At 40.7% G+C, this 22,588-nt stretch overlaps 1 protein-coding gene and 1 pseudogene across 3 annotated transcripts in view; one reads left to right on the top strand and one right to left on the bottom strand.

The window, feature by feature from the left end:
* The window catches only part of CDKL4 (cyclin dependent kinase like 4), a 54,359-nt gene that overhangs the window by 24,629 nt on the left and 7,142 nt on the right, over window positions 1-22,588 (bottom strand). For all 3 annotated transcript variants that reach the window (XM_070379699.1, XM_014477563.2, XM_070379700.1), the window contains exons 2-3: window positions 15,800-16,023; window positions 12,468-12,589 (exon numbers count right to left, since the gene is read on the bottom strand). In XM_070379699.1, the coding sequence (XP_070235800.1) occupies window positions 12,468-12,589; window positions 15,800-15,967 (290 nt within the window). In that variant the 5' untranslated portion in view covers window positions 15,968-16,023. The remainder of the gene's footprint in view (window positions 1-12,467; window positions 12,590-15,799; window positions 16,024-22,588) is intronic.
* On the top strand, window positions 9,782-10,314 carry LOC138989999 (large ribosomal subunit protein uL23 pseudogene; annotated as a pseudogene).

Here is a 22,588-nt window from a genome sequence, read left to right as displayed (position 1 = left end):
AAATTGAATTTATGTGAAGTTAATTAATTTCTCAGTTAATTAACTGAGACATACACTTTGAGAAATTAAATGCGACACTTGGGAGTATTCACGGAACTAAGAGCATCCCAACCTCCTGCCAAATATCCCTTCTTTTTTACTTATTTACTTTTTGGCCACACCTCATGGCATGTGGGCTCTTAGTTCTCTGACTAGGGATCAAACCTCTTGCAGTGGAAGCGTGGAGTCTAAACCACTGGACCTCTAGGGAAGTCCCAAACGTCTCTTCTTACATGAAGTAGCCCTCAAACTTGTATGGAGACTGGTCTTGCCTTGTGGAGGGCCCCTCACGATCTCACTCGAGGCAGCTGTAAAACATGGGTGCTGTCAATTCTCCTCAAGGCTCCTTTCCCTGCCACCCATCAATGTCTCCAAACTTTGACTAAAGTCAGATCTCAGCATGTTCCAAAGGGCCTACTACAAAGTCAAAGAGAAGAAAAGAAGATTTGCACAGCAAAGAGAACTATAAAAAGTTGCCAATCTATACTGGAGAATGTACGTGGAAATGGATTTCCTAGTGTCGGACCAGAAAGGAGGAAACACGATGTTACACTCGGCTGATTATAAACAGTTATGGGCACGCTTCCTATGGAGCCTGGCTCAATAAACTGCTTGGAGCAGCCAGGAGTGAGAGAAGGTGATTGCTGAATTGGTTGATCAGAATCTGGGTTAGATGGGTGCCTGTGCCAAATGAAATTGCAATGCTGGAAGTTCATTAGTAAAATGAAGAGGAAGAAATCCAAAGTTTTGGGGAGATAGGAGTGTTGGAGAGGATTTATCACATGCAACATGCTCATCTACTTCCCAGCTATGTCACTTCAAAGTATTAATGGTAGCAGTAATCTATGAAAAGTGAAAGTCATGTCCTACTCTTCCATGGAATTCTCCAGGCCAGAATACTGGAGTGGGTAGCCTTTCCCTTTTCCAGGGGTCTTCCCAACCCAGGGATTGAACCCAGGTCTCCAGCATTACAGGCAGATTCTTTGCCAGCTGAGCTACAAGGGAAGTCCAAGAATACTGGAGTGGGTAGCCTATCCTTTCTCCAGCAGATCTTCCTGACCAAGGAATCGAACTGGGGTCTCCTGCACTGCAGGCAGATTCTTTACCAACTGAGCTATCAGGGAAGCCTGTGTTTGTCCCCAAATCTGCAGTATTGCTTTCAGTTTTCTATTTGGTGCCAGACACTTCTACTAGGCTCCTCCTACCACAACTGCCTTCATTCCTTGGCTCAGAACCTACTGGTTCTTCTTCCATTTTCTAGTGTATCTATCCGAGAAGGCAATGGCACCCCACTCAAGTACTCTTGCCTGGAAAATCCCATGGACGGAGGAGCCTGGTAGGCTGCAGTCCATGGGGTTGCTAAGAGTCGGGCAAGACTGAGTGACTTCACTTTCACTTTTCACTTTCATGCATTGGAGAAGGAAATGGCAACCCACTCCAGTACTCTTGCCTGGAGAATCCCAGGGACGGGGGAGCCTGGTGGGCTGCTGTCTATGGGGTCGCACAGAGTCGGACATGACTGAAGCGACTTAGCAGCAGCAGCAGTGTATCTATTTCCACTATCCAGTTAGGAAATGGGGAAACACCCCCAGGATGGATTCATGGACCTGACAGGACTACCATGGGATGGATTCAGGTTAAATTTCGCTGGGGACTCTCAATAAGCTTCCCATCCCCACAAAACTGCTGAACCACAGTAACTTTCAAAGTTACTGGTGATTGGCTTTACTTCAGAGCATGATTCAGAGATTCCTGAGAGATTGGGTAGCTCTCTTTTCCCAGTACACAACTATCCTGGTAAATATTTGGTCACAGGCCATTCGGGAAGAGGCTGCTGCTGCTGCTGCTAAGTCGCTTCAGTCGTGTCCGACTCTGTGAGATCCCATAGACGGCAGCCCACCAGGCTTCCCCGTCCCTGGGATTCTCCAGGCAAGAACACTGGAGTGGGTTGCCATTTCCTTCTCCAATGCATGAAAGTGAAAAGTGAAAGTGAAGTCACTCAGTCTTGCCCGACTCTTAGCAACCCCATGGACTGCAGCCTACCAGGCTCCTCCGTCCATGGGATTTTCCAGGCAAGAGTACTGGAGTGGGGTGCCATTGCCTTCTCCGGGGATAGGCTAAGAGGAAGAATTAAGTACACACACATGATGTCAATGCAGGGCTATTCCCCAAGGATAGCTGCCTCCTTCACGAGGCCCTGGGTCTTGGCTATTATGATGTGCTCATACACTAAGTCACTTCAGTAGTGTCCAACTCTTTGCAACCCTATGAACCATAGCCCACCAAGCTCCTCTGTCCATGGGATTCTCCAGGCAAGAATACTGGAGTGGGTTGCCATTTCCTTCTCCAGGGGAATCTTCCTGACCCAGGGATCAAACCTGCATCTCTTGCATCTCCTGCATTGGGAGGCGGGTTCTTTACCACTGGGGCTTCCCTTGTGGCTCAGCTGGTAAAGAACCTGCCTGCAATGAAGGAGACCTGGGTTCGATCCCTGGGTTGGGAAGATCCCTTGGAGAAGAGAATGGCTACCCACTCCAGTATACTTGCTTGGGAAATCCCATGGACAGAGGAGCCTTGCAAGCTACAGTCCATGGGATCGCAAAGAGTCAGACACGACTGAGTGACTTTCACTTTCACTTCACTTTACCACTAGCGCCACCTGGGGCTATTACGGTGGCTGAAGCCAAGCCTCTAGTTTACGTAGAAAAGAACTTTAGAGACCTGCCCATCTATCTTGTGTGGGAGAACCCATGGTCAGATCAAATCATTCTGATCACCACGCTGGCTCTGTTGTCTATTACAGGAACTTCTTCCTGTAATGCAGTACTCCTTCCTGGCCTCTGTCACCCAGGGACCCCATCATTCCTAGGAAACCAGGATGTCATTTCAAAGGAAGACTCTCCCTGCTTCAGCATGTGGGACATGCTGCTGCTCTTCTGGCTAAAGCACTTCTCAGTGCTCATGATTCACTCCCACCCCTCCACCAACCCACACCCATAGCTTTACAGGAAATTACCTATGATCAGTTTGCTGAGAAGGAAATTAATTCTTTTATATGTCCATCACACCTAGGTAAAGACGAATTTAAAAAAAATAAATTGAAACCTGATTTACAGACGTACATGCTGTGCTGTTGCCAGCCAGAAGTGGAGAGCAGTAGTTTTAAAAGACCATTTATAATTAATTGTTCCCTTATATATATAATTCTTCATTAGATTTTAAATTTCTTGATGGTAGGACTGTTCTACTATGTATAGTGCAATGACAGTGAAGGGAATCTTTCCTGTTGGTAGGTGGTAATTTCTATCACATTACCAATTAACTTACCTCCTGGACCTATTTTGAACAGAGAAGGATTTTAGAGAATGGGAATGTATTATTTCAAATTTAATCAGATGACACCAGTTGCAGTTGCTTTACATACATGTAGTTTCTTCCATATATCAACTTGAATCAGCCATAGGTATATGTATGTCCCCTCCCTCTTGAACCTCCCTCCTACCCCCTTTTTTTCTAATTTATTTATTTTTAGTTGGAGGATAATTGCTTTACAATATTGTGTTGGTACATGCAGTTTCTTAACTGCAGCAAATCAAACACAGTCTCAGGGCTTACTCTGCAGCTATTGATCTAACAAATGCTTTTCCCTCTATTAAAAAAGTAGAGGAAACCAGTTGCTTTCATTTGGCAGGGGAAGCAGTACATTTTCACCATCTTACTTCAGTGTTGAATTAGCTCTTCTTTGTGATATAATTTAGTCCTCAAGTCTCTAGACAATCTCACCATCTCACAGCTCATCCCCAACATCCATTACCTTGATCATCTTATATCTATACACCAGTTATTTCTTCGAACTGTGAATTTACCCTGGTAAACAATGAAGCTGAAGCTCCAATACTTTGGCCACCTGATATGAACAGCCGACTCACTGAAAAAGACCCTGATGCTGGGAAAGATTAAGGGCAAGAGGAGAAGGGGGCGACAGAGGATGAGACGGTTGGATGGCATCACTGACTATTAGAGTTTGCGCAAGCTCCGGGACAGTGAAGCCTGGCGTGCTGCTGTCCACGGGGTTGCAAACAGTTGGATTCAACTTAGCTACTGAACAAACAATGGTCCCATAGGCTTGGTATGTATGCTGTTTAGTTGTTTACCTCTGGTTGCTATTCATTGGGTTTATACTCTTTGGGATGTTGAAGATTTTGGGAAGGGAGTGAAAGCAGACAAATATTTTAAATTAATCATAGTTCTCTGGAAGTAGCCAGCATTTCATAGAAAGAGTGGTGGGCCTGCATTGTTCCTATCTGCATTCCTTCATGTAGATCCAAGTCTTAGGGCTGACCCAAAGCACGCTGTATACCCTGGCACTGCTAAATACACTAGTAAAACACACTGTGCTGCGCTTAGTCGTTCAGTTGTGTCTGACTCTTTGCGACCCCATGAACTGTATGTAGCCCACCAGGCTCCTCTGTCCATGGGGATTCTCCAGGCAAGAGTACTGGAGTGGGTTACCATGCCCTGCTCACACTAAACACACCAAATATACTTTCCAAAGGAAAGCAGTGGAGTTCAGAGATCTCTGTGGTTGCTAAATACATACAAGACAAATGAGTTACTCAACTATGCCTTGTTCTTTCTTGCATCTGTGCATTCCACCAAGATCGCCCACCCAGCCAGTTCTTCCCCTTTTCAAAGTCTCAGCCCAAATGTGTCCTTCTCCGCAGAAACTTCCCTGATTCCCCGGGACCAACAGAGACTGGAGCTGTTCTTCTGTATCCGAAGCATTGTTGGTAACTCAATTTTCACTGTCATTTGTAATGGCTACTTTGAGTATCGGTTTCTTCATTAGATTTTAAGCTTCTTGAGCACAGGATTGTGCCATTATATCTTTCTAGCCTCTGCACTAGCAGAAGTGTTCAGTAAAATATTTCTGAAGTGAATGAGTGAATCAAAGCATGCTCCACACTAAGGAGGCTATTAGGATGAATTAGATATGAGTTCTGCACTCAAAGGAAGAGAGAGTATGCACTTAAACACCTGTAAGGTAGTAAGTGCCAAGTACCGTAACAGGGATGAAAACAAAATTTCACGGATATTCAAAGGAGGGAAGCAATACCATTCAGAAAAAGGAATCTCACAGATAGTCAGAATGTCTAGGATTTCACATTCTAGAGATAATGATACAGATAGGCAAAGAGGACACAAAGTTAGGAGGAAAAGCATAAGCTAAGTCCTACAGGCAGTAGACTTCCTTCCTTTCACAGAAGGAAGAAAGAGATGTTCAGTTCAATTAAACTGGTACATGGATTGAATGTATTATAGGTTTTATTTTCAGGGCCTTGAACAATGCATGATATTAAGCATCCATGTCTAACTTTATGAAAATGTATGTTAATTTATAAATTAATTTATATTTAAATTAAACAACAAATCTGTCCTCTAAAGCCAACATACAAAACCCTATTTAGCTCAAAGTAAAGTTGAAATATGAATTAATTCATTCCTTTAATTCATTCCTTTAACCGTTTTTTAAATTATTAAGAAAAATTTTTTTTGGTTATGCCTTGAGGCATGTGGGATCTTAGTTCCCCAACCAGGGATGGAACCCACACCCTCTGCACTGGAAATACAGGGTCTTAACCACAGGACCACCAGGGAAGTCTCTAAAATTAATTTCTATTTTAAAAGTAAAATTAGAAAATTAGAGATGCCAAGGGAACATTTCATGCAAAGATGGGCACAATAACAGACAGAAACGGTATGGACCTAACAGAAGCAGAAGATATTAAGAAGAGGTGGTAAGAATACACAGAAGGACTATAAAAACAAGGTCTTAATGACCCAGATAACCATGATGGTGTGGTCATTCACCTAGAGCCAGATATCCTGGAGTGAAGTCAAGTGGGCCTTAAAAGCATTATGACAAACAAAGCTAGTGGAGGTGAGGGAATTCCAGTTGAGCTATTTCAAATCCTAAAAGATGATGCTGTGAAAGTGCTGCACTCAGTATGCCAGCAAATTTGAACAACTCAGCAGTGGCCACAGGACTGGAAAAGGTCAGTTTTCTTTCTAATCCCAAAGAAGGGCAATGCCAAAGAATGTTCAAACTACCGCACAACTGAACTCATTAAACATGCTAGCAATATAATGCTAAAATATACTTCAAGCTAGGTTTCAACAGTACATAAACCAAGAACTTCCAGATGTACCAGCTGGATTTAGAAAAGGCAGAGGAACCAGAGATCAAATTGCCAACATCTACTAAATCATAGGAAAAGCAAGGGAATTCCAGAAAAACATCTACCCTGCTTCATTAACTACACTAAAGCCTTTGACTGTGTGGATCACAACAAACTGTGGAAAATTCTTAAAGAGATGGGACTACCTGACCACCTTATCTGCCTCCTACAGAGATTTCCATACAGAGAAATCTGTATGCAGGTCAAGAAGCAACAGTTAGAACTGGACATGGAACAACAGACTGGTTCAAAATTGGGAAAAGAGTAGGTCAAGGCTGTATATTGTCACCTTGCTTATTTAACTTATATTGAGAGTACATCAAGAGAAACGCTGGGCTGGAAGAAGCACAGGCTGGAATAAAGATTGCTGGGGGAAATATCAATAACCTCAGACATGCAGATGACACCACCCTTATGGCAGAAAGTGAAGAGGAACTAAAAAGCCTCTTGATGAAAGTGAAAGTGGAGAGTGAAAAAGTTGGCTTAAAGCTCAACATTCAGACAACGAAGATCATGGCATCCAGTCCCATCACTTCATGGGAAATAGATGGGGAAACAGTGGAAACAGTGTCAGACTTTATTTTTCTGGGCTCCCAAATCACTGAAGATGGTGATTGCAGCCATGAAATTAAAAGACGCTTACTCCTTGGAAGGAAAGTTATGCCCAACCTAGACAGCATATTAAAAAGCAGAGATATTACTTTGCCAACAAAAGTCCATCTAGTCAAGGCTATGGTTTTTCCAGTGGTCATGTATAGATGTGAGAGTTGGACTATAAAGAAAGCTGAGCGCAGAATAATTGATGGTTTGACCTGTGGTGTTGGAGAAGACTCTTGAGAGTCCCTTGGACTGCAAGGAGATCCAACCAGTCCATTCTAAAGGAGATCAGTCCTGGATGTTCTTTGGAAGGACTGATGTTGAAGCTGAAACTCCAATACTTTGGCCACCTCATGCGAAGAGTTGACTCATTGGAAAAGACTCTGATGCTGGGAGGGATTGGGGGCAGGAGGAGAAGGGGATGACAGAGGATGAGATGGTTGGACGGCATCACTGACTCGATGGACGTGGGTTTGGGTGGACTCTGGGAGTTGGTGATGGACAGGGAGGCCTGGCGTGCTGCGATTCATGGGGTCGCAAAGAGTCAGACACGACTGAGTGACTGAACTGAACTGAACTGAATCTTTTAAAAAATTTGATTTGCAAAATCTACACATGTATGTATGAAATGATATTAATTCTTCATTTGGCAAAGATTCACCCAATTTGCCACTTCTTTTTTAGTTTTGTTTACATACTTTTTGTCAAAGGGACTCTCTAAAACTAATATGACATTATTTGGCAGTTGAAGTTGCATTTCTTCTTCTTTAAAAAATTTCTTGGTTTAGTTGAACTTTCTCAACTATGGCTGATTCATGTTGAAGTTTGACAGAAAATAACAAAATTCTATAAAGCAATTATTGTTCAATTGAAAAATAAATAAATTCACAAAGGAAAAAAAAGAACCATTGGCATTCTGATTAGATTTTTGTGCAATATATAAATCAGGAAGGAAGCCAAAATATAATAATGAATACTTCCATCCAGAAATATATGTTCATTTAAATAAAATCCTTTGTGTATCTCAGTTTTGTAATTGTTTTTAGGCAAAGTTTTAACATCTTTTGTATCTTTATTCCTAAACACTTTTATTGTTGACATTTGAATGGGATCCTTTTCCATTAGATTTTCTACAGTACTGATTGATACAAAAGTTATTACTTTTTGTGTACAGAATTTAGAGTGCTATACATACAAACATATATATGTACATATATATATACACATACACACAGATATATGTATATATATGTATATATATATATGAAAACTGAATTCCATTTGTTTTAGTAACTCTAGGTAATTCTGTTAGACTACAATAATATCATGCAAATAATGGAAATTTTATCTTGTTTTCCGAAGTTTTAAATCCTATTTGTTTTTCTTAGTACATTATGCTGGCTAGAGTTCTCATGTTTTATTTCTCACTTTAATGATGGTTTCTCTAGTGCTTTATCATTGAATATAAAATTTGCAGTCAATTTGGAGAAGTTGTATGTCTGTATGTGTGTGTGTGTGTGTTTGTGTGTATAAAAAGTATTTTAGTTCTAGTTTGCTAAGGTTTTTTTCCCACCAAATAATCAGGAGAAGATGTTGAATTTATCAACTGACTTTCCAAATTTTATCAAACATGTATTTTTTCTCCTTTAACTTTAGTGAATTATATGAAAGAACTATGGTTCATTCCTTGAATTCGGACAATCTAACATATAACTTTGAATCACTCTGAAATACATATAGCTTTGAAATACATTGTAATTTGTATTTGCAGTAGATTTGTCTATTAAATACTATACATTATTCCTCTAAGTTAACATTACCTTTGGTTAATATTCATTTGCCCTTTGAGCACATCCTGAGATTGGAGAGAAAGAGCCAGCAGATGCAAACAGGCAGAAGGGGGCTCAGATCTGAAATTTGCCATCGTTAATCCCACACTTCAATATTCTTGCCTTTAGAACCCCATGAACAGTATGAAAAGGCAAAAAGATAGGACAATGAAAGATGAATTCCTAGGGCTGGTAGGTGCCCAATATGCTACTGGAGATCAGTGGAGAAATAATTTCAGAAAGAATGAAGAGATGGAGCCAAAGCAAAAGCAACACCCGGTTGTGGATGTGACTGGTGATGGAAGTAAAGTCTGATGCTATAAAGAGCAATATTGCATAGGAACCTGGAATGTTAGGTCCATGAATCAAGGCAAATTGGAAGTGGTCAAATAGGAGATGGCAAGAGTGAACATCGAGATTTTAGGAATCAGCGAACTAAAATGGACTGGAATGGGTGAATTTAACTCAGATGACCATTATATATACTACTGTGGGCAAGAATCTCTTAAAAGAAATGGAGTAGCCATCATAGTCATCAAAAGAGTCTGAAATGCAGTACTTGGATGCAATCTCAAAAATGACACAATGATCTCTGTTCGTTTCCAAAGCAAACCATTCACTATCACGGTAATCCAAGTCTATGCCCCAACCAGTAATGCTGAGGAAGCTGAAGTTGAACGGTTCTATGAAGACCTACAAGACCTTTTAGAACTAACACCCAAAAAAGGTGTCCTTTTCATTATAGGGGACTGGAATTCAAAAGTAGGAAGTCAAGAGCTACCTGGAGTAATAGGAAATTTGGCCTTGGAGTACAGAATGAAGCACGGCAAAGGCTAATTGAGTTTTGCCAAGAGAATGCAGTGGTCATAGCAAACACCCTCTCCCAATAACACAAGAGAAGACTCTACATCACCAGATGGTCAACACCGAAATCAGACTGATTATATTCTTTGCAGCCAAAGATGGAGAAGCTCTATACAGTCAACAAAAACAAGACCAGGAGCTGACTGTGGCTCAGATCATGAATTTCTTATTGCCAAATTCAGACTTATATTGAAAAACATAGGGAAGCTTTTCATGAAGATGGCGCCGAAGGCGAAGAAGGAAGCCCCTGCTCCTCCTAAAGCTGAAGCCAAAGCAAAGGCTTTGAAGGCCAAGAAAGCAGTGTTGAAAGGTGTCCACAGCCACAAAAAAAAGAAGATCTGGACATTGCCCACCTTCCGGCAGCCCAAAACACTGCGGCTCAGGAGGCAGCCCAAATATCCTCGGAAGAGCGCCCCTAGGAGAAACAAACTTGACCACTATGCCATCATCAAATTCCCCCTCACCACCGAGTCAGCCATGAAGAAAATAGAAGACAACAACACACTGGTATTCATTGTGGATGTCAAGGCCAACAAGCACCAAATTAAACAGGCTGTGAAGAAGCTCTATGACATTGACGTGGCTAAGGTCAATACTCTGATCAGGCCTGATGGAGAGAAGAAGGCATATGTTCGACTGGCTCCTGACTATGATGCTTTGGATGTTGCCAACAAAATTGGCATCATCTAAACTGAGTCCAGCTGGCTAATTCCAAATATAAAAGTTTTCACTATAAAAAAAAAAGAAAAGAAAAACATAGGGAAAACCACTCGACCATTCAGATATAACCTAAATGAAATCTCTTATGATTATACAGTGGAAGTGACAAATAGAGTCAAGAGATTAGATCTGATAGAGTGCCTGAAGAACTATGGATGGAGGTTTGTGACACTGTACAGGAGGCAGTAATCAAGACCATCCCCAAGAAAAAGAAATGCAAAAAAGCAAAATGGTTGTCTGAGGAGGCCTTACAAATAGCTGAGAAAAGAAGAGAAGTGAAAGGCAAAGGAGAAAAGGAAAGATATACCCATGTGAGTACAGAGTGCCAAAGAATAGCAAGGAGAGATAAAAATCACTCAGTGATCAATGCAAAGAAATAGAAGAAAACAATAGAATGGAAAAGACTAGAGATCTCTTCAAGAAAATTAGAGATACCAAGGGAATATTTCATGCAAAGATAGGCATAATAAAGGACAGAAATGGTATGGACCTAATAGATGCATAAGATATTAAGAAGAAGTGACAAGAATACACAGAAGAACTATACAAAAAAGGTCTTAATGACCCACATAATCACAATGGTGTGATCACTCACCTAGAGTTAGACATCCTGGGATGTGAAGTCAAGTGGGCCTTAGGAAGCATCACTATGAACAAAGCTAGTGGAGGCGATGGAATTCCAGCTGAGCTATTTCAAATCCTGAAAGATAATGCTGTGAAAGTGCTGCACTCAATATGCCAGCATATTTGGAAAACTCAGCAGTGGCCACAGGACTAGAAAAGGTCAGTTTTCATTCCAATCCCAAAGGAAGGCAATGCCAAAGAATGTTCAAACTACCGCACAATTGCATTCATCTCACACGCTAGTAAAGTAATGCTCAAAGTTCTCCAAGCCAGGCTTCAACAGTATGTGAACCGTGAACTTCCAGCCGTTCAAGCTGGATTTAGAAAAGGCAGAGGAACCAGAAATTGCCAACATCTGTTGGATCATCAAAAAAGCAGGAGAGTTACAGAAAAACATCTACTTCTGCTTTATTGACTATGTCAAAGCCTTTGATTGTGTGGATCACAATAAACTGTGGAAAATTCTGAAAGAGATGGGAATACCAGACCACCTGACCTGCCTGCTGAGAAATCTGTATGCAGGTCAAGAAGCAATAGTTAGAATTGGACATGGAGCAATGGACTGGTTCAAAACCAGGAAAGGAGTACATCAAGGCTGTATATTGTCACCCTGCTTATTTAACTTACATGCAGAGGACACCATCAAAATGATGGGCTGGATAAAGCTCAACCTGGAATCAAGACTGCTGGGAGAAATATCAATAACCTCAGATATGCAGATGACACCACCCTAATGGCAGAAAGCGAAGAGGAACTAAAGAGCCTCTTGATGAAGGTGAAAGAAAAGAGTGAAAAACCCAACTTAAAACTCAACATTCAAAAAACTAAGATCATGGCATCTGGTCCCGTCACTTCATGGGAAATAGATGGGGAAACAATGGAAACAATGACAGACTTTATTTTGAGCTCCAAAATCACTGCAGATGGTGACTGTGGCCATGAAATTAAAAGACACTTGCTCCTTGGAAGAAAAGCTATGACCAACCTAGACAACAAATTAAAAAGCAGAGATATTACTTCACCAACAAAGGTCTGCCTAGTCAAAGCTATGGTTTTTCCAGTAGTCATGTATGGATGTGAGAGTTGGACTATAAAGAAAGCTGAGTGCCAAAGAATTGATACTTTTTAACTGTGGTGTTGGAGAAGACTCTTTAGAGTCCCTTGGACTGCAAGGAAATCCAACCAGTCAATCCTAAAGGAAATCAATCTTGATTATTCATTGGAAGAACTGATGCTGAAGCTGAAACTCCAATACTTTGGCCACCTGATGTGAAGAACTGACTCATTTGAAAAGACTCTGATGCTGGGAAAGATTGAGGGAGGGAAGAGAAGGGGATGATGGAGGATGAGATGGTCGGATGGCATCACTGGCTCAGTGAACATAAGCTTGAGTAAGCTTCCGGAGTTGATGATGGATAGGGAGGCCTGGTGTGCTGCAGTCCATGGGGTCGCAAAGAGTTGGACACGACTGAGCGACTGAACTGAACTAAACTGAATCCCACATATAATGAACCTGGAACTAGCCAGCAGAACTTCAGTTTTCTAGATTACTTACCCGTTTGGGTTTCTTTCCAGCTCATTTAAAAGTGTGTGATCACAGTATTCAAAGACTAAATGCATTTTCCTCTTTCTCCTGAACACCTCAATGAGGTTCACAAGATTTGGATGTTTTAATTGCTGCAAAGGAATTGAAATACAAAAGTTGGTGATTCACTTCTTGTAATAGTTTCTCCCAGACCCCTTACAATTTTAAGAGCCAAAGGCTTTGCTCATCTTTCTCTTTGCATTTCTTGCCGAGAAATTATTACAGTTACTCAAAAGAGGAACTACTCTTAGTAAGTACCAAAGAATCTTAAAGCTGGAAGAAAGAATTTATCTAACATACCCCATAGTAAAGGGTAACTAAGCTGCTTGAATCTCTCTGGAGATAGCAAAGTACAACTTAAAATATAAGCACTAAAATTAAAAATGCTTTATGAATTTAGTGGAAATTCTAAGTATACAAGTTGTAAGATGATCTGAATATAGAATGGTAATGGAATTATTGAGTAAAAGACTATAAAAATCATCTATACCCATTTAGCTTATATACTGTCATAGATTTAATGTAAATGGCTGCATTGAAATCCGGCTTGGATTTTAGTGTTGTGCTCAGAAAGACTAGATCTCAACCCTGGAATCTGAAATAACTGCATATTCTAGGAATCCTTATGGTTAGTCTGTGTCTAAATTTATCACATTTTCAGCTCTCTTCTTTGATTTTCTTGTTCTCTCTTATGCTGAGATGTTTAATGAGTTAAATTCAATTCCCAGACTGAAGCATTTCACAAGGCTGCCTTTCACAAGCATTTCACAATGTCGCAAATCAAAGGAAAAACCCCGATTAAGTAAGATAATATCACTAAAGTAACTACATAATTTATCACCCAACCAGGGTAACGAGTATAAACCAGGACTGTCCCAGGCAAATCGGCACACGTGGTCACTCTGCCTATAGGTAAGTGACTGTATAATTTCACACGTGAACTACCACACTTTTGAAAGAAAATGCTAGCCAGACAAAAAGGGATGCTAACCACATGGAACACTGGGACAGAAGCTATAAACCAGGACATCTCATCACTCCTACTTTTGAGTCATCTTCCTGTTGTTTTCCCACTACAGTAGACGAATTAACTTTCCAAACCCTAGACACCATTTACTCAGAAAGATATGCAGTATTTTGTATATTGTAGAAACTCAACAAATATTTTGCAGGCCCGGTAGAGAGGCTTAAAGTACCGTGACTTGTACAGTATACTCTCTCTTATCTGTAAGCATGGCTTGATCAAAAAAAGAAAAAGAAAAGAAAAGAAAACAAAACAAAAAACCAACCAACCAAAAAAAAAAAAAATAACCCAGAACAAAAAGTATCACCCTGTGACTATGTGCCTGCTGCTCAACAGTGTGGGGAAAGAGAACACATTACACATTAACTATATACCCGGGGCACCAGATCAATGTGTCTCCTATGTGCTCCACCAGCTAAAAGGGCAGAAAGGCAAACAGTGGACGGAACAGGTCACACAGGTGAGCCAGATGCTTCGTGCTGAGGCCAAAACTGCAGACTGGGAGCTAAGAGTCTCTATCAAGAGTCAGGGATGCGCAGGTACTGCAGCTGGATGTGCTGGCAAGGTTTTCAGCTCTCTCTCTGAGTGGATTGGCAATTTATATCTTCTTTGCAAATCAAATGAACTTAGATCAGAAAACAGTGACTTGTGTAAAGAAAAACAGGTAGTGAGGAGGAAATCAAAGGAAATTTAAATAGTAGGAGTATGTGAGGAAAGTAAGGTAGGTTTATCACGGAAGGGATCTCTTCAGGGCGCAGGTGGGTGAAACATACCAGAGGCAGGAGAGACACACCTTCAGAGAGCCATCGTGCTTAGTTCTCAGTGGTGTCCTTCTTTCTGCGACCCCATGGACTGTAGCCCGCCAGGCTCCTTTGTCCATGGGACTCTCCAGGCAAGAATACTGGACTGGGTAGCCATTCCCTTCTCCAGGGGATCTTCCCAACCCAGGGATTGAACCTGGGTCTCCTGCATTGCAGGCAGATTCTTTACCATCAGAGAGCCATCACTGGAGACCAAAGTGAGTTGGAATCTGGCTATTTTTTTTACCTTCAAGTGCACCCTTAAATTGGACACTTGTAACTCAGGAGGTGCTACCTGAGCATTAACTGTACTTGAAGGGTTGGTGGGAGTGGGTGCATAAAAAGCTTTCCTATTAGAAAACCACCCACTGCCAGGTTCAGACACACCCAGTTCATCTGTGATGAGCTGTGTGTCTGATCAGCACTCTCTGCTGGCCACGAAGTTAACAGGGAACTGTTTTTAAAATCATGATGAATGTGCTCTTGAAAACTCCGTGCATATCAAGTCATATTTTAAACAAAATGCTAAAACTTTTTAGTTGAGGAAACCTGCTACAAATGTTTTTAAAGGGAAGGGAGTTTTATCTCCTTTTAAAAACTAGATTTCCGGGGTTTTCCTGTAAACAGGTGACCTATGCCAAAAAGCCAAGGTGAGCTGTGTGTTCCTGAGGAAATCACACTTTTGTTACTCAAAGTGTGGTCCACAGACAAGCAGCATCTGTGCCATCAGGGAGTGTGTTAGAAACACGGAGTCTCAGGCTGACCCCAGACCTAGACTCAGAATCTGCATTCCGACAAGGTCCTCAGGGCATCCCGGTGCACTGCCTTTTGTCTCAGTTTCCTCCCTATGTCGCATGAGAAGCATCTCTAAGCTCTCTTACGGGTCTAAACTTGTAAGATTTTTTAGGATAGGAAAAAATTTGCATAGAAAACTTGTGAATCTTCCATATTAAATCCTATGTTGTTTTAAAGCCTTTAAAAACAATGTAAAGGCTTTGTGTAAAGTGTGTATACATAGCTGGGGGTGATGGTCAATGTGTCTTAAGAACCAGTGAGCTCAGGCGGGCCCAAACCAGATCGATGACTACAGGCACTCTGATGCAGCCCTGTGGGTCCCTCTGTACCACAAAAAGCCCTTTTGGTTGCTGGTTTATGGGGAGAAGGACTTGGCTGGGGGTTGGGAGGAAAGGCCAGGGCTGAAGGGGAGGATAAACACTGGGGATGAGGGGACTTAAGACACTGAATATTTACCAACCAGAATGAGTTTTTAACAATCAAAATTTGAACAGTCTGTGGCTGTACTCATAATATCACTTAAAGATCAGAGTGGCCAAAGCCCAAAGTGATGATCTATTTACAGAGTTGCTGATACAGAGGAATTTTAGTCCAACAGAAAAAAAAAAAAAAAGATCACTTTAAAATTCTTTGTAATTTTCCAGTACTGTGATATTATAGATGTACAGAGGAAGTTAACCTACCTTTAACATGCGTATTTCTCTTAGAGCTATTTTCTTAACGACAGGATCATCTTCGGATTCCACAAATTTTTTAATAGCTACCACTTGTCCCGAGGTTTTGTTTCTGCATTTGAATACAACCCCATAAGACCCCTCCCCAATCTTAGCTAATTTTTCATACTTCTCCATTGGTGTTGAAGTGATTTAAATTTCTGTACTGATTGACTTGCAGCGCAGTGTTGCACCTGGAAAATAAGATGGCTTGGCTTAATCACTTTACCAAGGATAGGGCTCTCACAGTTTACCACCTAAAATTAATTTGCCCTGGATGCCAAAGGTTTATTTCCATTTAACCTTAAATATACTAAAAAATATCTGGAGATTGTTTTGTTAATTCAGTAAGTCCTATGTAGTTATTCCAGCTACTGCAAAGATTCCACATATGCTTCTTATCATGGGTTTGTGTGTACTTCAGTTGAGCTAAAAGAATTTGTGGAAAGGAATATTATCCAATCTATTGTTGTCATTATCCTCAATAAAATGTTTAAAATATGATGCTGTAAAACCCAGCTGAAGGAACACTGCACACTCTGGTGTATGGTGTTTTCTGGTCCTATTCCAGGTTAATACTGCTGGCTACGAAGTGGGAACAGGGCATGGTATGGATACAAAGTGCTCTACTGCCACCTGGTGGACAGAAGAGAGACGGCTGCTGAACAAAGCGGTCATTAAAAACACTAACAAAATCTTTCTAGAGTATCGTTTCTGGCCCCTGCTGCTGCTGCTGCTGCTGCTGCGTCGCTTCAGTCGTGTCCGACTCTGTGCGACCCCACAGACGGCAGCCCACCAGGCTCCCCCGTCTCTGGGATTCTCCAGGCAAGAACACTGGAGTGGGTTGCCATTTCCTTCTCCAATGCACGAAAGTGCCCCTAGGGTTTACATGTATGGAGGAATGGATCCTTAAATTCTTAGATCCTAAGGAAAATAATAAAAAGCACAAAAAATTAAGGCAGCTCTAATTCTTCATGAATGCTTTCATATCCATAGAGACTTCTATGATAATACTATTTTTGATTTTTCTGTCTTGCATCATACATCCACCAATTTTGTGGTAACTGGTTGACACGCTAAGTAACACATGAAGCCAACACAATTAGACATATACATCTAGCAATGAAAGATACACAAATTCTAAATAGTCTCAAAAATCCCACCCCAGAATCTTGATGATATAATCTCACAGTAATAGTTTGCAATTAAACAACATTGTTCCAATGAAATTACAGATCATCTGCACAAATTTTTATGAAGTAGGTGTTATTTGTATTCAATTATACAGATGAGAAAGCAGGCACAGTAAAGGAAGCATGGACTGAGAAGTCAGGCAGTAGGGTTCCAGAGACCACAATTTGACTCACAACACTACACTGCCTTTTGGTGAATTCAAAAGAACGCGCAATTTGAAGAACAGCTTTATCCAGGTATTCAGATTAATAAAATGTCAAGTGAAAGAGCCAATCACTTTAAAAACTTCTCATGTTTCAAATGAGGACAGTTTTTTTTTTTTTTTTTTTTACTTCACCATTATTGTCTTTTCCATCTAAAGAGTATCTCAGTGGAGAAAGAAATCATCTACTCTTGCTTGCAACCATAAAAATACACAACTGGGAAACGTATTTAAGAGGTAAAGGAGTACTACCTTTTAAAAATTTGTGCTTTTACAAATGCCATTTCTTTGTTGTTGTTTTTTTATTTTATTTTCTCCTATAAAAGGAAGAAAACTTACGCACACACTCAAGTAACACATGGAAAATCCATCACAGTTTATAGCCTGAAAACTCTGTTAATTACACTGTATTTAAAAATAGGTATTATTGAGACTTTCCCTGTGGTCCAGTAGCTAAGATTTCACGCTCCCAATGCAGGGAGCTTGGGTTCAATCCTTGTTCAGGGAACTGTGATTCCACATGCTGCAACTAAGAGTTTGCATGCCACAGCTAAAGATCCTGCAGGCTGTAACTAAAAAAAATCCCGCATGCTTCAGCAAAGATCGAAGATTCCATGCGCTGCAACTAAGACTGAGCACAGCCAAATAAATAATCAATAAAACAAATATAAAAAATTTTAATATAGATATTATTATCTTAAAGGCATTTAGGTATAAGCATGCATACATTTGTCTTTCTGTAGCCAAGTAAAGGGCTTCCCCGGTGATTCAGTAGTAAAGAACCTGCTTGCAATGCAGGAGACATGGGTTCGATCCCTGAGTTGGCAGATCCCCTGGAGAGTGAAATGGCAACCCAGTCCAGAATTCTTGCCTGGAGAATCCCATGGACAGAGAAGCCTGGTGGGCTATAGTCCATGAGGTCGAAAGAGTCAGACATGACTTAGCAACTAAACTACCACCACCAGCCAAGTAAAGGGTGATTGGGAGGAGGACAGGAGAAATGGCACTTGCTTTAGAAAGTTATTGGCATAGAACATTGAAGATTTATGACTTTAACCTACTTAATGAGCATTACGGTTACTGAGGGAAATTTTGAATATGCCAAAAAAACTTAATTATGAAGTTTTAGTCTATGTGTTATTTTGTTTCCCTCAAGTAGGTGATCTGATCTACCGATCTATGATTTTCCTTTTCTTTCAACAGGTTCAGCAGCAAAGACTGATTGCTAAAAATAATATCTAGATCTCTGTCACATCAACCAAACTGTTGAATATGATAATATAAAGCACCAGAAAATAGTACTTTACTAGTAACATCACTGACTCGGTGGATGTGAGTTTGAGTAAGCTCTGGGAGTTGGTGATGGACAGGGAAGCCTGGCGTGCTGCAGTCCATGGGGTCACAAAGAGTCGGACACGACTGAGTGACTGAACTGAACTGAGTAACATCCCCATATTATCTGTTTTCCAAAGCCCTTATATGTTCATAGGAGATGAATCTGAGTACATAGGTAGGCGTTAGAACAAGGCAGGCATTTCACAAAGGAATTTATGGCTCTAATTCCAGCCTACTAGGACTCTACCAGAGTTTATAGAAGCTATAATTCCTATCTCTGACATGAGGTTCAGATCAGATATCTCACTGTTTGATGAACATCTCTAAATGAATGGACAGAAACATCTCAAAATCAATACATTCTAAATCAAATGTCTTCTTTCTAATCCTCTACCCTTACCCAAAGTTCCCAAACCTGCTCCGCACAGTTCCTAAATGGCTTGTCAAGATACGCACAGTGAAAACTGAGGCAGCCAAGGTCAGGGGCAGCAGCTTAAATGGAATCTCTCTCATGTACCTTTCACAAAGCTACGGAAGTCAACCAAAGCAATAAAACCACATAAATCCAATACAGTCAACATTATAAGGAGACAGAGGAGTCCAAACTTAAATAGAAAGATAAACACCCAATTCTGGAAAAGATACCTCTTGAGCTGCCCTTTTAAGCCCTTGCAGAGAGCAAAGATGGGAGTGGGGTGAGGTCTGGAAAAACTATAAAGAAGAGAGAAGAGTAAAAGAAGGGTCTAAGATAGACTTAGCATCACTCCTCAGAAGAGAAAAACACATTGCAAGCACAAAAAGTACTGAGAGTGTCCTGGCAGATCTGAGCACTCACTACAGGGATGAGACTTAAAAGTACAAGGGCATCTAGGAGGCATCAGTCAACTTGTCCTACTCTTGGGGAAGAGAAGGTAACAGGGAAGGGAGAGACTTATTCAGTCTTTGTTGGAGACTAGGTAAGTGAAGGGGAAAAGAAACAAGAGGATAAATTTGCAGTTCTGCAAGACAAGAGGGAATTCTGAAACAGAAGGCTATGTAAACCTTCCTCCCACCACTAAGAAAGCACAATCCATTAGACACTGCACTTCAGCACAGCAGCACGGCAGGCTTCCTTGAACTAGGATGGCTGTCAATTACTGTAAGCCTAAACCTGCCCAAGAAATAAAATAGAAAAAAGTAATCTCCCCACAAAATTATTAGTAGAAGAGAACAGAAATGAGAATAAAACATCACAGCTGATAAAATCATTCCAGGGAGTTCCCTGAAATAGTGCATGCCAAGTCGTTTAAGCCGTGTCTGACTCTTGCTGACCCCATGGATGGTAGCCCGCCAGGCTCCTCTGTCCATGGGATTTTCCAGGCAAGAATACTGGAGTAGGTTCCCATTTCCTTCTCCACTGGAATAGTGATAAAGGAATAACAAATAGATTGAGGGAATTCCCTGGCTGTCCAGTGGTTAGGATTCAGAGCTTTCACTGATATGGCCTGAGTTCAACCCTTGGTTGGGGAATTGAGGTCTTGCAAGCAGAGCAGTGCAACTGAAAAAATAAAAAAAAACAAAAGAACTTTCCAAAAAACCTAACCATGAAGCAGAAGAAAACTAACACAATATCTGATTTAAATATCCTCTAACAATGATTTGGAGATAGAAAGAACCACTTTAAATTGCTCAGCAGTGAAGAACCTGCTTGCCATGTGGGGGACCTGGGTTCGATCCCTGGGTTGGGAATATCCCCTGGAGAAGGGAATGGCTACCCACTCCAGTATTCTTGTCTGGAGAATTCCATGGATAGAGGAGTCTGGTCAGCTACAGTCCTTGAGTTGTAAAGAGTCGGACACGACTGAGCGACTAACACACATACAATGTTGATAAAAAAATAAATTGATAGTTGATTTAACTCAGGAAAGAGAAGAGAAAGAAAAATGATCTCAGAAATAGAGACTAAATAACAAGATGCCAACAGGAGAACAGAAATAAAAATTTAAGAAGGGAAATTAAAGAAAGGCAGACTAGCAGTTTAGAGGCTAAAAATGAGGGGGAAAGAAGGGAGCGAGTTTAGAGAGACAGCAGTTGAATGGAAGATAGGCAAGGAAGATACAACAAAAGTTAACTAGAGTTCCTTAAGAAAGAAAACAAAATAATGGAATAGAACCAATATTTGAACATAAACCAAGAAAAACTTCTGGAAATAAGATCTGAATGTACATATTGAAAGGACCCATCAGGTAATTGGCTAACTAACTCAGAACAACCAATTCAGAGACATATTTGAATAAAATTATTAAGATAAAGAAAACACTCTCATAGCCTCCAGTCATAAAGACTAAATAACTTCAGTGTAACAGAATTAGAGTGACGTCAAACTTATCAAGAGCAACGTACAACGCAAAGTGAGAATGCAGCAGCATTTTGAAAAAATTCAAGGGAAGAAAGTGAAAACCAAGGATTTCAACTCAGCCAAGCTGTCCTTCAAGGAAATAGACCAACAGTGTAAAACAAGCAAGAATTCCAGTAATGTTATATTCCTGAGCTCTTCTCAAAAAATCTGAGAAGATAACTTTCACCCAACCAAGAGCTGACTGGGAAAACTTCAGCAAAAGGACTTATAGTGAACATTTAATGTATTCAGTGTATTCAAAGACTTTGTATACATTTAAAATATTCAAAGACTGAAACAAAGGGAGGTACAAAAGTAGAAGAATAAATATATAAGTAAAAACTTGTAGATGTTACCAGTTTTGATAGTGTAGGAAGTAATGCAACTAAAAATTTGTTAAAAGAATGGGGGAAAAGGGAAGCAGAATAAGTTCATGGATAACTGAACTGCTGCTGCTGCTAAGTCGCTTCAGTCGTGTCCGACTCTGTGCGACCCCATAGACAGCAGCCCACCAGGCTCCCCCGTCCCTGGAATTCTCCAGACAAGAACACTGGAGTGGGTTGCCATTTCCTTCTCCAACGCATGAAAGTGAAAAGTGAAAGTGAAGTCGCTCAGTCATGTCAGACTCTTTGCGACCCCATGGACTGCAGCCCACCAGGCTCCTCCACCCATGGGATTTTCCAGGCAAGAGTACTGGAGTGGGGTGCCATTGCCTTCTCTGGGATAACTGAACAGGTAGGAATAAAAAGATATATTAAGAAAAAACAACTGGGGGCTTCCTTAGGGACTTGGTGGTAAAGACTCCGCCTGCCAATGCAGGAGACACAAGTTTGATCCCTGGTCTGGGAAGGTCCCACATGCTATGCAGCAACTAAGCCTGTATGCCACATAGAGCCTGTGCTCCAGAGCCCAGGAACCACAACTACTGAGCCCATGAGCTCCAACTACTGCAACCCTCACGCCCAAGAGCCCATACGCTGCAACAAGAAGAACCACTGCCGTGAGAAGTCCACGCGCTGCAATGAAGAGCAGCCCTTTCTTGTCGCACCTAGAGAAAAGCCCGCACAGTAACAAAGACCCAGCACAGCCAAAAACAAATAAATAAATAATAAATAAATAAAATTATAAAAAAACTTGACAAACCAGAGAACAAACGGTTAAATAAGAACACAAGGACTATGAGAATTTTTTTTTTTTAAAGTATTAGTCTAGGGAATTCTCTGGCAGTCTGGTGGTTAGCACTTGGTGCTTTTACTGCCGTTTCACTTCCCGTCAGGGAACTAAAATTCTGCAAACTATGCAGCTCTGCCAAAAAAAAGGCATTAGTCTAAAAGGTAACTACTGAAACAAAAATATAAGCTTTCCAAAATACCAAAGAAATTGAAAAAAAAAAATCTAACACAGTACATAGAGAAATTCAGAAATTTTTACATTCTGCACATAATAATTATAACATAAAACAATATGGCAGAATAGAAACGAAAATAAGTTGTATCAGTAAATATGAGTGGGCTTAAGTCATTTATTAAATGAGAAAAATTTTAAGTATGGCTCACAAAACAAGATCCAGTTATAAGCTATATGCAAGAGACACACCTAAAATAAAGTGATTCAGAAAGGTTAAAAATGTAAAGACAGGAAAAGGTATATA

The sequence above is a fragment of the Bos mutus genome, chromosome 11, assembly GCF_027580195.1.
Source record: "Bos mutus isolate GX-2022 chromosome 11, NWIPB_WYAK_1.1, whole genome shotgun sequence".
In the NCBI taxonomy this organism is placed as follows: domain Eukaryota; kingdom Metazoa; phylum Chordata; class Mammalia; order Artiodactyla; family Bovidae; genus Bos; species Bos mutus.
This window is presented reverse-complemented; position numbering and strand designations above follow the sequence as displayed.